At 35.9% G+C, this 15,464-nt stretch overlaps 1 protein-coding gene across 6 annotated transcripts in view; it reads left to right on the top strand.

The window, feature by feature from the left end:
- Window positions 1-15,464, top strand: part of KIF13A (kinesin family member 13A) — a 253,150-nt gene that overhangs the window by 185,084 nt on the left and 52,602 nt on the right. For all 6 annotated transcript variants that reach the window (XM_069092472.1, XM_069092474.1, XM_069092473.1 and 3 more), the window contains exon 17: window positions 12,285-12,498. In XM_069092472.1, coding sequence (XP_068948573.1) covers window positions 12,285-12,498 — 214 coding nt within the window. The remainder of the gene's footprint in view (window positions 1-12,284; window positions 12,499-15,464) is intronic.

Below are 15,464 nucleotides of genomic sequence, written 5' to 3'. Positions count from 1 at the left end.
GCTTGACTATGCTTTTTATGAGCAGATGGTTTGATAAACCCATTACTAGTATAAGCAATATAGTAGGGCACATGTTTAACCTACTTAAGTAAAAAAAAAAATGCTTTTAGGGGTTTTATTACAAATAACATTGGTATGCAAACAGATGCTTCTAATTACAAATTAATCTCATTTACTTTGAAAGAAGGCCTGATGTAGGATCTCTTAATAACAACATTTGATTAGTATTTAGTCCAAGGAATTTTATTTATTTGAAAATAAATAAATGTCTTTTTTTAAGTTGAAAAAAAATATTGAACCTTAGACTCTGCTAATTCAGACAAACTTTCTGCCCTAAATGATTCAGATACTGCTAATGATCATTTTTATTCTGTGCATAACACCGTACTAAATAGTAGATGAAATTATATAAGATAGTTCCTGTCTTAAACGGGGCTTAACCCTATTTGGGAGATATGAAATACATAAGTAATTATAATACTATATACATACACACACATATACAGAGAGTATGGTAAAGAGTATAGTATATGTAAACTAATTATAATACTAATATAAATATAATATACTAATATAAAGCTATAATACAAAATAATGAATGCAAGAATATATGAACACCAAGCAAGGTTATTATTGCTTGGATCAGGGAAGACTCCCTGAGGAACCAGCAGTGGAGTTTTGCTTTGAAGGCCAAGTAGGAATTCATTTATTTAAATAGAGAGGAAAGGACCATTTCAGACATGAAGAATAACAGAAACAAAGACTCATAGGTGGGAGAGCATGGAAATATGTATGAAGGACAGCAAGTAGTCCAGTTTGCCTTGAACATAGACTATCAGTGATAGATGGTAAGTAGCATGAGAAAAGACTAGAAAGGTAGAATAGCACTGTCTTGTAGAGAACTGAATACTAAAGCCTCAATTTTGCTTATAGACTATAAGGAGTCATTGAAGAGTTTTTAGAAAAGGAGTGACATAACCTTATCTATATTTAATTGAATTTATGAGCAGGAACTGTTTCATTTTTGTCTTTGTATTCTCAGTTCCTGGTACATAGTAGGTGTTTAATAAATGTGTATTCAACTGAACTGATGAGAAAAAATAAATTTGAGTGGGATGAAAATATTCTTGGGAAACCTGTAAAATGTTAGCATTTTAAAATATTGCCAATGGGAGAATTTATTTTCCTCAGCCATGCATATTTATTATATGGATTTTTTTTCTTTATTTTTTCATGGGTAAAAGGGAAATACAGAAGGGAGAACATGAGTAGGGTAGCCAAAAAATGAGAAAATAGGAAATGAAAGAATAAAAGCGGGTCATTGGAGCATTTTTAATGCCCAGAAGAGAACAGAAGGAAGACCAAAGAATCACAGACAAATAGGACAGTTTTGAAAGTTACATGTTGAATTATATATTTTAAAGGAATATCTTATTGGATATAATAACTAAAAAGAAGGCTAAGAGGTGACTATACCCCTCTCAAAAAGCCAGCATTGAATCCCTTTATCTCTCCTATAAAATGGAGATTGGGACAAAGTAAATTTGCTGCTGCTATTTGTGGAGGTGAATATGAGATGGGTGGTTCATGGGCCCAGTTAGTTAATAAGCTTTTATTAAGCACCTTCTATGTGCCAGTGTCTGGGCTAAGCTCTAGGGATATTTAAAAAAAGAAAAAAAGAGGAAGCAAAAAACAGTCCCTACCCTCAAGGATCAATCAAATGGAATAAACAAGGGAACAACTGTGTACAAACAAACAATATGCAGGATAAATAGAAAGTAGAAGGAAGGCACCAGAATTCAGAGGGGTCATGGAAGGCTTCTTGTAGCAGATGGGATTTTAGTTGGTTTTAGAAACTAATAGAAGGAAATGAAGAAGAACATCCCAGGTATAGGGGACAAGCCAGAGAACATGCCTGGAGTTAGGAGATGGAATGTCTTGTTCATGGAGCAGCAAGGAGGCCAGTGTCACTGTACTGAAGGGTACATGGAGGGGAGTAAAGTGTAAGAAGATAAGTTTCTATTTCTGGTTTGGGGCTGAGGCCAATAGGGACTCAGTTAACACCTCTTGCCTTTGGATAAGCACAGACAGCTTGTATTGCACAATAGTGTGTCCAGGGGCTGAGGAACTTGGACACTCAGCTCCCATGGTTTAGGTTCTAATACTGACCACTTTCAGCATGTGGAGCATTGTTTAGGGCACTTGAGTAGAGGCCTGCCAAACAATACTGATGTTGATGATGGGGCACCAGAGTGTAGATGAAGATCTAATAAAAAGGCCAGATGGGAGCCACTGTTCTAGGACTTTAGAAGGTTGCTTGCTTATATGTATTTAAAAAAAAAAATATATATATATATATATATATATATATATGTCACCTTGGTGATGGCAGGCAAAAAATAATTGATGATCTGAGACCATTTGTATTCCAAAAGATGGACATGCCAGGTTACTGACCTTAATGGCTTGGCTTTCTCACCATTTCCTTAGTGATATAGTGAGGAAGAGATCAGAGAGCCTTGCCAGTAACTCAGATATTTCTATGGAGGAATATTTTGGCAATGAGGGCACAGCTACATGAAATACCTAATTGTGTTTATGGGTATAGAAGATAGTTGTCCACAAAGATTCAAGTCAAGTGAAGGACAGCCAGTGTTTCAACTCTACAGCTTAATGGTAGCATCTTAGCCCCAGAAGGGGTGGAATGGATTTTAAAGCAGGTGCTTAGACAATATAATAAGCAATGATGAGTTGACAGAGTGGATCATGGTAAGGTATATTGTGTCATCTCAGTGACCCCAGCCTCAAACTTCTTTATGAGGGAGGGATCCTGTACATAGCTTACAGACTGCCATTTTACCCACAGAGCCAGGTTAGATTATTTCTTATTGAATAAGAGCAGAAGATCTGGCCCTGGAGACAAGCTACTGTCATCAAAGCATGGTACCAAATATAACATTCTTCCATGTCCTCTGTGACTGCTGTCCTCATTTGAGTAGGGCCATCATTGGACAGCGTCCATCCTGAATAGACTAGTGAAAGCAATCTGAGTGCCAGAAACCACTGAGGTTCAGGTGAATCTGAATGTTCCAGGGCTGGAACTGCTGTCAGTCATAATACTGCTACTTTCACTGAATTACTAGAACAGATACTTGGCTTTCCAAACAGCCAGAGCTGGTAAAATTGAAAACTATCAAATAGTCTACCATCTTATAGTCTAGGCAGGCTACAGAGGGTATAGTAACACAGTGAATAGTAGGAGCTCTGGAAGGCCGGGACCTGGCCAGTGGCCCTGTATCATCTAAACTGAAAATTAGTCAGAAGTATGAAACTCCTCTGAGAAAATTAATGATGGGAGACTTACTTGATAAGGAGGAGCATAGAGCTCTACATCAAGCACATTAGTACTGTAAGACTAATATACAGAGTAAATATAAATTAAAGAAGATGAATCTAGCAGGGCATAACTATTTTTGTCTTTGAGAAGTAGGCAGTGGTTTTCCTTATGTAGGGTTATTGTAAATGGTATTGTAATTGCTTATTTCTATTATGCAGATGTAAATGTTGATATTATATATGTGCATATATATGGATTTAAAATTTATGTTACCTACCGTGTTTTATTATTGCTACTTATTCATTCACAAAGAAAGTTCTGAGGTGAATTGTCATGCCATAGTAACATTTATATGTGTGTTTGAAAGAAAGGCAAACTGCATAATAGATATTCATTGTTCCATGTACAATTCTCCTTTTCTGTTCTATTGTGTCTGTGGAAACACTTATTTTACTTGGTATTTGTTAAGATTGGAATTAAAAAAGAAGAAGAAAGGAAACTTGTTATGAGGCTATTACAATAGCCCAGATCAGTGGTGGGTAGGTAATATGGCACCTTAGGAGGATGGTAGTAATTGGAAATGAGGTGAGCAGTTAAATATGTAAGATGCTGTGGATAGGACTCTGGTAAATGATTGGATTAAATAGAAAGGGAAGATATAAGAAATAACATTGAGGTTCTAAATATTGTTGTCTGGGAAAATGTTAGTACCACTAATAGGAAATAATAAAGTCAGAAACACAAGTAAGTTTTAGATACATTCAGTTGAAGTTGCTGGTGGATTATCCACGGAGAGGTTTTTTTGTGCGTGTGAACCCTTTCTCAGAATAATGTTTTGAAAGATATAAAATAATTAAAGCATAGAACAGCTAAGTGGCATAATGTCAGGCCTGGAGTCAGGAAGATTGATTCATTTTCTTGAGTTCAAATCTGGCCTCAGACACTAGCTGTGTGATCCTGGACAAGTCACTTAACCCAGTTTGCCTTACTTCCCTCACCTGTAAAATGAGCTAGAGAAGGAAATGCCAAATTATTCTATTATCTTTCCCAGTAAAACCTAATGGGATCACAAAAAGTCAGACATGACTGGAACAACTCAACAACAAATATAAGCCCTTGGAATAATATTTTAAAATGCATAAAATAAAAAAGATAGGATTACAAAGAAAATATATTGAACCAAATGTGTTATTTTTTCCCTTCCAAGTTCATAAATCCCCTTAAAGCACCCGAGGATAAAAATCCTTGATCTTGATCTCGGGGAAAGTCCTGTAAGGATGTTTGAAAATGTGAATTTGGAAATTGGGACCTTGAGCTATAGATTTGGGAGGTTTCTGCATAGGGCTGATAGTGAAAATCTGATAAATGAAAGAGATCTTTAAGAGAAAGAGCATCAAAAAAAGAGAAAAGTGTCAAGGAAGACTCTTGGGGAACAAGCACTTTCAAGGGCTAGGATGAAAATGAGCCAGTAAAGAAAGTATAGAAAGGGTGATTAGAGAAGTCAGTCATAGTCAGTAAACATTTGTTAAGCACCTACTGGTACAAGGCACTGTGCTCGTGATATAAAAAGAGGCAAAAGACAGTTTCTGCCCTCAAGGTGCTCACAATCTACCGGAATATGAGGAAAACCAAGACAGTTTGGTTTCTCCAAAATCTAAGGGAACAGAAAGTATACAGGAGGGAATGGTCAACCATGTCACATGTTACAAAGAAATCAAGAAAGAAAAGGATTGAAAAAATAAAAAGGCATAAGTTAGGAGGATATTAATTATCTTTGAGAGTGTGGTTTCATTAGAATAATAGGAACAAATACCTGATTGCAAAGAGTTGAGAATAGACTAGGTGAGGAGAAAGTGGTGCTATGAAATATAGATTTTTTTTTAGAAGTTTGGCTGTAAAAATGTCAGAGAGGTGATGGTAGCAGGATGAATGGAAGGAAAGGCTTTGTTTTTTTTTTAATTGAGAAAGCTGATTTTATTGAAAGAAATTTAGAAGGAACCAGAAAAGAGGGAGAAATTAATATGTATAACAATGTAGGGATGATTACTGGATCGAGGACCTGGAGAAGATGGGGTCAGGAGAGGATATTAAGATCATAGGTAGAGAGATTAACTTTATCAAGAGGGATAAGGATAATTCTTCCTTTCAGAGAAGAAGAAAGGAAAGAGAATAAGTAATGATTTGAGCTTTTTCAAGAGTTCATATTCAATTAACTTAATCTCAAAGAAATAGAAGATTGCTTTATAGCAATGTGGAAGAAGAGAGGAGGAAAGTGTTTGGGACAGATGGAAATATTGCTCTGAGGAATGAGATCCTAGGGTGGGGAACCTGCAGCATTGAGGCCACATGTGGCTCTCTAGGTCTTCAAGGGCATCCCTCTGACTAATCCTCTTTGTTCTGTGAAGTTTAAATTTAGTCAGAAGGCCACACTTGAAGACCTAGAGGGTCACGTGTGGCCTCGAAGCCACAGGTTTCCCACCCCTGATAGTCTATCAATAAGAATGAAGACTGAAAGTCTAGTTAAAGCTATACGGCCTATCACTTCAGGTAGTATATGATAAAAGTTATGTTAAATACCATATATTTATAGTCCTGTGAAATTTATTCAGTTTTGTGATTTTTTTTCCAGTGATGTTCAGCAACCCACAAGTGCTAGAATTTGCTGAAGGTTCAGTATTTAAAGTTTGGGGATGCTAGACCATCTGGTGGGTCAAGAATTGTACAGTCGTGGCTAGGAAATCACTAAAGTGGGAAGATATGGAATCAAGACTGTGTATGGAGTCAAGTAAAGTCAGTGGGAAGAAAAATGGGTTAAAAAGAACTAGTTATCCCAATGAGAACAGTCAGTTTAATGTGATGACATAGAGGTGAAAGGATAGGAGACTGTTATAAGAAGGTACATTTTCAAACAGCAGTGACTTTGAGGGAATACAGTTCCATGAGGTCATGATGTCTAAAGTGTGACCATTAGAATGTGTATCTGAAGTGGAGTGGAAGATGTCAATAGGATTGTGGGTGTTGATTTCTGTGGCCAAAATGCTAAATGAATATTAGCATGAATATTGAAATCCCAGAAAATGATAATGGGAGGCAGGAAGTAGGGGGGAAGGTGTGAGGACCAATACTGAGTGAAGTACTAGTCATTGTGAGATTTGAGAGAGTGACCTAGAGATTGATGGATGACAGCAGCAAAGTTTGAGATAGAGAATGAATGGTACATGAACTTTGAAGAAAGAGAGGTTATGGAGGGAGAATGTTAGAGGACTGGTCTGGACATGGTTCTAGGGCACAAGGAATTTGGCTACTTCAGCTCCTGTTCTTAAGATTCAGATAAAGTAGGAAAGGACTGCAAATGAGATGGTATTCTCAAAAGAGCACCAGCTTTCAGTTACATGGAGGAGATAGAATGGTTAGAAGAGAAGTTGAAGTATGTAGGGGACTTTGTTGGGAATGGGGGGGTGGGGATTTGAGCTACTAGGAATTTCCAAAATATCAAATGTTCCCATGTTCATTTCAGACTTCAAATTATGGTCTTAAATTACTTATTAATAATTTGTAGGTTATCTGTTCACTTGCAATAGTGTCTATAATAGAAAGTTAAATGTTTGCTTTATTTTCTGTGGAAAATCTGTGGTGTAATTATACAGAGTAGTGAAGTGTTTTGCTCTTGTTATTAATTCATATTTCTTAGGAAAGAGCCATAGAGTCATAAATGCTAGTTCTTGAGTTAGGACCTTTGAGAAAGACTTTTTGTGAATATGAATAAGTTGTGCTTTGGAAAGGTCAGACTTGTACTTTGTTTTTAAAATAATTAAATTTCACTTAAGATGAGAAGTGTAGTTGTTGAAGAGTACATACGTGTAAATAATTTCTGAAAGAAATAATTTCTGGTGCTTTTGTAAAGAGAATTCTTCATACTTTTAAAAAAATCATATAGGTTCACAGTTTCATATATAGTCCTCATTTTCTGGCTCTAAAATATTCATAGCTACCAATATTTTTCTAGTTAATAACAAAAAAATTAACCATGCTCTTCCAATAGATCACATCCAGAAATTATAAGAATATGTACCTTGTTTTAGTGTTTTAGATCACAGTGAGTGATTATTTTTCATTTATTTTCTATCCCATCTTCTCTGTATAGTGTTTTATGGCAAGTTCATTTTCCATAAGTTATCCTGGTGATATCTCTTATCTAGTGATATGAGAGACATAACAAGAATATGTGAAGAAAATTGTTTCTTGAAATAAATATTCAATTTAGGTTAATAAAAAGGATAGCATTTTTTTTTTTTTGCTAAAGTGTATTTTCTTTTTGGAAGCAATAATTCCTAACTTAACACATGAATTCAGTTTGAAAAAAGGTGGCAGCTCTAAAGTTAAGAACGTAAAAGCACCTGGAGTCTATAGAATCTTTTAGTAAATGACACTTGTCATAATTGATCTGTAGTGGCTATTTAGTAATTTTGCTTATTGCTCTGTTTGGGGGATTATTTAACCTTTCATTTTTATAACTGATCTTTACTAATTTGTGTTTTGTACCCTTTGCTCTGATGACAGTAATAGGAAATTATTTAAGTTTATAACTATTTAAAAAAACTATCAAGCCTTTCTGATAATGTTAAAAGTGGTACAGAAATTCTCATTGAATCATTTGAATCTCTCACTTTTATCTGAAACATTGAAATCTGATACTTGAAAACACAACTGATACTTCATTATATAATAGTGACCAAATGCTCAAGGCCATTGTCTCTCAAACTTTTTGGTCTCAGGACCCCTTTACAACTCTTAAAAACTATTGATGATCCCAAAAAAACTTTTGCTTATCTGGGTTAGAGCTATCAGTATTCACCATATTTCAAATTAAAACTAATACATTTTAAATATTCACTTTAAAATAAAAACAAACCCATTGTGTAACACAAATAACATTTTTATGAAAAATAACTATATTTTTCCAGAAAAAAAAGTTAGGTAGAAGGGTGGTATTATTTTACATGCTTTAAGACAGCTGGATTCTCATCTGCTTCTGCATTCATTCTTTTGCAATATATTGTTTTAGTTGAACTATTTGAAAAAAAAAATCCTGCCTTACATAGATACATAGTTGAAAGAGGAAGGAGTATTTAAATAGCCTTTTCAGATAATTATGAAAGGTCTTTCTTGATAATAAACCAGAATTCAACAAGGGGCAATATCTTAAAGGTTAGTTGCAATGTGGAGTATGGAACCAAATTAATGAACTTTTCTTATTCTGTTACATTAAAATCCATTGGTCAGTCTTGCATTTTCAATGGATCACTTTCCCATGTATGAATTTGTAACATCATACATTGGTCATTTGGAAAATATTCGTTCTCTGAGATCTTCCACCTGTTGACACATTTATTATATAATAACAAAAAAAGGTCAAGTTCATCGATTTCATCACCAGTCCCATCAGCAAACTCTTTAAATCTTGGCAGGCTCTCAAGCTTAAGTGGTTTTTCTAAAAGTTTTCTAAAATTCTAATTTTCACTAGAAAGCTAAACTTTTATCATTGGAGCAAACAATAACAGTTGTTTTCCTTGAGGTGACAGGCTCACTTCATTTTCAAGAAAATGTCCACCAAATTCACAGGTCTCAATAACCATATTTTGCCTGCTAGCCATTTTCTCAATTAAAAATGATGTTCCATGAAAAAAAGCATCTAGTTCTGCTTTCAGCTTAGTCTCACAAGTACTTTTCCTTGAAACAATCATTCTACTTGGGTATGCAGCAACAGTTTTATCCAGACTTCCCATTTCATCACATAGAATATGAAAAAGATAGGTACTTCAGGATTTTTATGTAATAAATAATATATATTTTAAAATATAAACATAAGCGGTGTGGCCAGGTAGCACAGCGATTAAGAGCACCGGCCCCAGTGTCGGGATGACCTGGGGATCAAATCCGGGTTCAGATACTTAGCACCACACCCAGAAATAACTGGATGTGTAACCTTCAGCAAGTTACTTAACCCCAATTGCTTTAAAATATATATATATATATATATATAATGTATATATATAACCATAATGAATATATATATATATAAATTATATATTTAACAAATTTTAAAATAAAATGAATAATTTTTCACTTCTTCAGTGACATTCTTAAAGTGAAATTGGCTTTTTTTTTAGACTGTGAGTACATCATGATAAAGAATAGAGTGTGTATTAATACATTTTGGTGCCACTGCTGTGATTCATGTAAAGGACACAGCAGTTTTATACACCCTTGCTTTTATATCCTGATTACAAATGTCAGCACAGTGGTTCCAGGATAAACCATGAAATTCATAAGTTAGTCAACAATGAATATTTTAGCACCATTTGTTTTTGTTGCCAAGTACTCACATAAAAGAAAGTCTTTGATGCTTAGTTAGTGCTGGTACCAGACAAATACCACAAGTAAAACCACAAGTCCAGCCACATCTGTAGATTTGTCCATTTGTAATGCAAAAATACAATTCTGTAGATGAGATTTTAACTCAGTCTTTATGTTTGCTACTAAATCTTTAATTCACAAATAATGTAACCTTTGAAAAACTCCAATGTATACTCATGAGAGAATCAGAATGAAAAAAGTCAAACAACATTTTAGTATGACTATCAAAATAATTTTAACCTCTTAGACCCACTAAAAGGGTTTTGGTGGCTGCCAGGGGTCCACAGACTAAACCTTGAGGACAATTGCCCTAGGCAAAGGTTTTACCCAGTCCAGTGCCTTTGTTATTCTTGTCAATACCATTTTTTCAGTGTGTCCTCAATAAAAATTTCTTGATAATGATCTTGGTGTTCAATACAATTCAGTTGTCTAACCCAGGGGTATGGGATCTGTGGCCTTGAGGCCACATATGGCCTTCTAGGTCCTTGGGTGCAGCCTTTTGACTGAATCCAAGTTTTACAGAACAAATCCTTTTATTAAGGGGATTTGTTCTGTGAAGTTTGGATCTACTCAAAGGGCTACACCTGAGGACCTAGAGGGCCACATGTGACCTCAAGGTCCCAGGTTCCTCACCCCTAGAACTATACCCATAGACCACAACAAAGCTATCATACCCATTCTTCAGCCTTTCTCATTGTCAACTGGCAGTGAGTACACTATCTCCACTCTCCTTCTATAAGGGGCCATTTTTTTTCAACCATTAGTCATTACTATTATTCAACACCTACTTATCAAGTCCTGATGTCAGAAAAGGAAATTTTGATCACCCTTTGCCATCATCTCCCATTGTTTTCTGCTTTTAGTCTCTGACAAAAAAGGTTGGCCATTCATGATATTTGAACTGTTAATCCCATACATGTTCTTTTGGTTGATGTAAACTATAGAAACATAATATTTACAATTGGAAGGAACTTTGCAAATGATCTACTCCATCTCACCTTTTTACAGGTGAGAAGATTGAGGACCATAGAGCTTAAGTAATTTGCCCAAAGTCACAAAGGTAGTAAGCAGAATAAGATTCAGCCTTAGGTCTTCTAATTCAAAATGCAATCTACATTACACTGTACCACACAGCTTCTCAGACCAACATCAGACCCTTGTCTTTGTTCTTGTTCAGTCATTTCAGTTGTGACTGATTCTTCCTGACCCCATTTAGGGTTTTCTTGGCAGAGACACTGGAATGCTTTGCCATTTCCTTCTCCAGTTTATTTTATAGATGAGAAACAGAGGCAAACTTAAGTGATTCATCCAGGATCACATAGCAACTAAGTGTCTGTGCTGGATTTGTACCTTGAAGATGAGTCTTCCTGCTTCCAAACCCAGGACCCTTTCTACTGTGCTGCCTGGCTGTCCCAGCACTAGCTAGTGACCAGCTATAGCCCGTTGTTAATAATTAGTTATGAGAGCCACCTTAGACCCCATTAGCTACTAAAACCCTTGAGAAAAAGAAATTTTTTTTGAGAGCCTTTTTTTTGAAACCAGTTTGATTTTTCAACAATTGTTCAGCTTTGTGTCTGTGAATTTAGGCCCTGCCTTGCAACCTAGATTTATACCAGCTGGAAGTCAAAAGCAGTCTTTTGTTGTTGTGTTAAGAAAAGACCTAAAGATGAATTGGCTCTTCAGACAACAGACAGTAGTGTTTAGTGAAGCCATTAGCTGTTGGAAAATAGCTTGCAGTCAACCAAATATTGCCAAAATGTTTTTTAATGATTTGTGTGTTTCTGCTAACATAAGGCAAGTTTGAAGACTGAGAATTGTGGTTAAAATTGTCAGTGCAAATTCTGTATCATAAAACATATTCAAAATAATGCCTGTTTTTTCTTTTTTTTAAAGCAATTGGGTTTAAGTAACTTGCTCAAGGTTACACGGCCAGTTATTTCTGGGTGTGGTGCTGAGTGTCTGAGCCCAGATTCAATCCCAGGTCATCCTGACTCTGGGGCCGGTGCTCTTACTCACTGTGCTACCTGGCCACCCCCTAATGCCTGTTTTTTCTGCCTGGGAACCACATGACTGCTCAACTCTGTTCAAATGTCCACTCACTTTGAAAGTGAACTCATGGCTTAAAGCCTTAGAATGGTTCTAGATCTTGGAAAGTTTGCATTCACAGCCAAGACTTATAGTTTCCCTTTTGCCTCTGTTCCACAATTCTCCGCCCCACTCCAGAGACTGTTTGTAAAGCACTGCCTTCTTTCTGTTAATTATTTCTGCCTCCAAATATTGGAGGTACTCATCAAGGTGGAGGAAGTTAAGTAGGAAACCTAGATGGAAGTATTCAAAGAATTGGAAACAATAAGAATTTTTGTCTGACAGAGGCATAGGACACATAAAATGTCATTGCAAGGGACAGAATGTATTATTGGAAATTTTGGAGACTTTTTATTCTAGGTACTAACAGAAAGGAAGATTGGTGGAGCATAGGACCTGTTTGGCTTCTAATTTGTCTAACGTACCTGTTATCTTGCCTTGGTAGACCCAGTTCAGAATGTGGTTCAGGTTCTGGAGAAGCAATATTTAGAGGAGAAGCGGAGTGCCCTGGAGGAGCAGCGTATGATGTATGAGCGTGAACTAGAGCAGCTGAGACAACAGCTATCTCCTGAGAGGCAACACCAGAACAGTGGGACTGACCGGCTCACATTCACAGGGCAGACAGCTCAGCAGAAGGTGACCTTGTGGGCAGAGGAAAGGTAAAAGTATAACAAGGCTTGGGGAATCGTGCTTCCCATGACCAATGCATGTGGAGTGGGAATGGCAGAAGGGGACATTACTGAAGACAAGCCTAATTTCATGGTGTTGTGATTGTTTTTTTGGAAAAGAAAAGGCAGAAGTTGACATTTACTATTCCTGGTAACTATTTTAAGTGCATTATAACTGTTAAATGGTCAGGACAAAGAACAGAGCCTTCCAGCTAAGAACCTTAATATATTGGAATGGAGAGTAAGATGCACTTAGTATAAAACTGCTTTCCTTTGTCTACTTTTTTTTCTCCTGCTTTCAACTCTGATTAAATGTAATTTCAGTTTTAATGTAATTGCTCATCTGGTGAGTGCCATTTCAAGTGGAAGTAGAAGCATCAGGTTTGCTTGACTCAAATCATTCCCAAGAAGGGATGTCCCTTGACTGGGAATAGACATCATAATAAAAGGGGTAACCATTTTTTTCTATCATGTAAAAACCTGTTATAATAATGTGCCTGATTGTGCAGTTGTATATCTTGGAATTTAGAAATAATCAACTACATCCCCCTGGGGCAGAGGTTCTTAACCTAGGATCTGTGAATTTTTAAAAATATGTTAATAATTGTATTTCAGTAGAACTAATTTCCTTCACAATATTTTGTATTTTATTTTATTTGGCTAAAAAACATTGTTCTGAGAAAGGGTCCAGAACTTCACCTGGCTGCCAGAGTTATCCATGATGCCAAAAAGGTTTGAGAACCCTTGCTTTAGGGGTTGATCTGTCTGTTTACTGAAATGTGATGATTTCTAATACTTGAAATTAAGCTATTGACCTTGTTCCTTAGATGATAGCTGTTCTGTAGAGCTTTCCCAGGAGAGTATTATAAATACACACATACACACACACACACACACACACACACACACACACACACTTAAATATTTGGTGGTTCAATTCTGAGCAACAAAACCTGTTAAATAAAACTTTAAAGATTGCCACAAGGAGTTAGCTTGCACTACCTGCATTACTTCTCAGTTCACTTTGAATTCATTTAAAGAAAAAGAAAAAACAAAAGTGTTCACTAGATGATGCAAATGATTTTATTTATATGTCACAATGGTTTTTTTCTTACCTCTCAACTTTAGATTGATTTTCATTATGACTTAATTTCTGAAAAATAAAAGGAACAGGAAGGAAGTTATTGTATAAATTGTCTTGTAGAGATAAGAACACTTGCGTATTTATTTTGCTGTGATTTTCAGAGTAAAGATAAAGCAAAAAGTAGTTGTTTTAAAGACAAGACTCTCTAATGTGATTCATTGAACAGTTATGAGATGAGAGCAGTAAGCTCTCAATCATTCAAGAAAATTTGTACTATTTAAACAAGAAAGTTTATACTGTTTAAAGCTATCAAAGCTTTAAACTACACTGAGACTTTGAGGAAACCCTGTCTGTTGTCTTCTATGTGCATGGTACTAAATACAAAGCATTATGGAAGATACAAAAAGATTTTAAAAACATATTCCTTATCCTGACCAAGACTATAATCTAAGTAGAGAAAAAACATATGAGAATAATATGTAAGATAAAAAGATAAAGTTTCTCAAATTCAAAGAAATGGTACCATGGCCAAGGACTCAAAATTGAAGACAGCTCAAAGAGGTATGGAAATCTCTCAGTAGTGAAATTATGGCAATATGATTCTAAGGGAGCTTGATGGGAAAAAAATAAATAAAAGTGTATAAAGATGTTGCTTACTAGCATGTGACCTTGGGCAAGTCGCTTGACCCCAATTGCCCTCCGAGAAAAGGTAAAACAAAAAAAATAGACTGAAGTCGGTTTACCCTTACAGACTCTAATTTAAAAAGAGATGCACAAAAAAAATGGAAGGAGCAGCACACATAAAATAAGCATGTGAAAAATTAAACATTATTTGAGAAAGTTTGTCACAAATTAAAAAGCATTGTAAAGCAATACATGGTTTTAATTATCAATTGAATGATGTATGCACTTTGGGTATTAAGTGAAAGGAGAGAACACTATAAGCAGGAAGATAGGCAGAATTTGGACAATCAGAGAAAAGATTGTGTAGCTGATTGTATATGATTGCTCCATATTAGTTATACTGCTGGCACCTTAAACTTAGCATGCTGAAGACTGAACTCACCATCTCTGTATCCCATATTATGCCCACTAAGACTGACCTCTCTTCCCAGCTTCCTTATTGCTATTGAAAGTACCACCATCCTTCAAATGATCTAAACTTGAAATTACCTTTAACTAACTCTTCCTCACCACCCTTATCCAGCCATTAGCTAAGTCCTACCAAATCTACTTAAATTTCTTGCATTTTTCTCCTCCTTCCCATTTATACTGACGCCACTCTAGTTTAGCTGCTCATCACCTCTGTACTGTTCTCCCTACTTCCATCCTCTTTTCATTTGTCCTTCACGTGGCTGCCAAAATAATCAGTGCACAAGTGTGACAATGTGTCTCTCTTCCTCAGAACTTTCAGTGGTTCTCTGTTGCCTATAAAATCAAATACAAAGTTTTTAGCCTAGAATTGAGACTCTTCACAGCCTTGCTTTAGCTCCCCTCTCTGGTCTTATTTCACCCTAGTTCCCTTCAGATACCATGTTCCAGCCAAACTTGACTCTTGCTAGTTCCCTGATCCTATTCTTTTCTCCCTCCTATATGTATTTGCATAAGCATATAAATATATGCCTTACACTATTGGAATCCTTCTCTATTTTTAAAAGCAGTTTAATCTTCTAAAACATAAAGATGAGAGGAAATCTATCACTCTTGATTTAATGCTTACCAAAGATTCCATGAAATCAAAGTAGCAGGAGCCTTGCTAGAGAGTGATCAATCATATCATCTTAGAGTTTGTGATAACCAGTAAGAAATGCTGTTGATAGTGACATACACACACACACACACACACACACACACACACACACACACACACACA

Source organism: Petaurus breviceps, unplaced genomic scaffold (genome assembly GCF_028583685.1).
Source record: "Petaurus breviceps papuanus isolate PSGF00001 unplaced genomic scaffold, PetGlider_PUasm1.0 190, whole genome shotgun sequence".
Classification (NCBI taxonomy): domain Eukaryota; kingdom Metazoa; phylum Chordata; class Mammalia; order Diprotodontia; family Petauridae; genus Petaurus; species Petaurus breviceps.
Note: the sequence above shows the minus strand (reverse complement) of the source record. Positions and strands in the feature narration are given on the sequence as shown.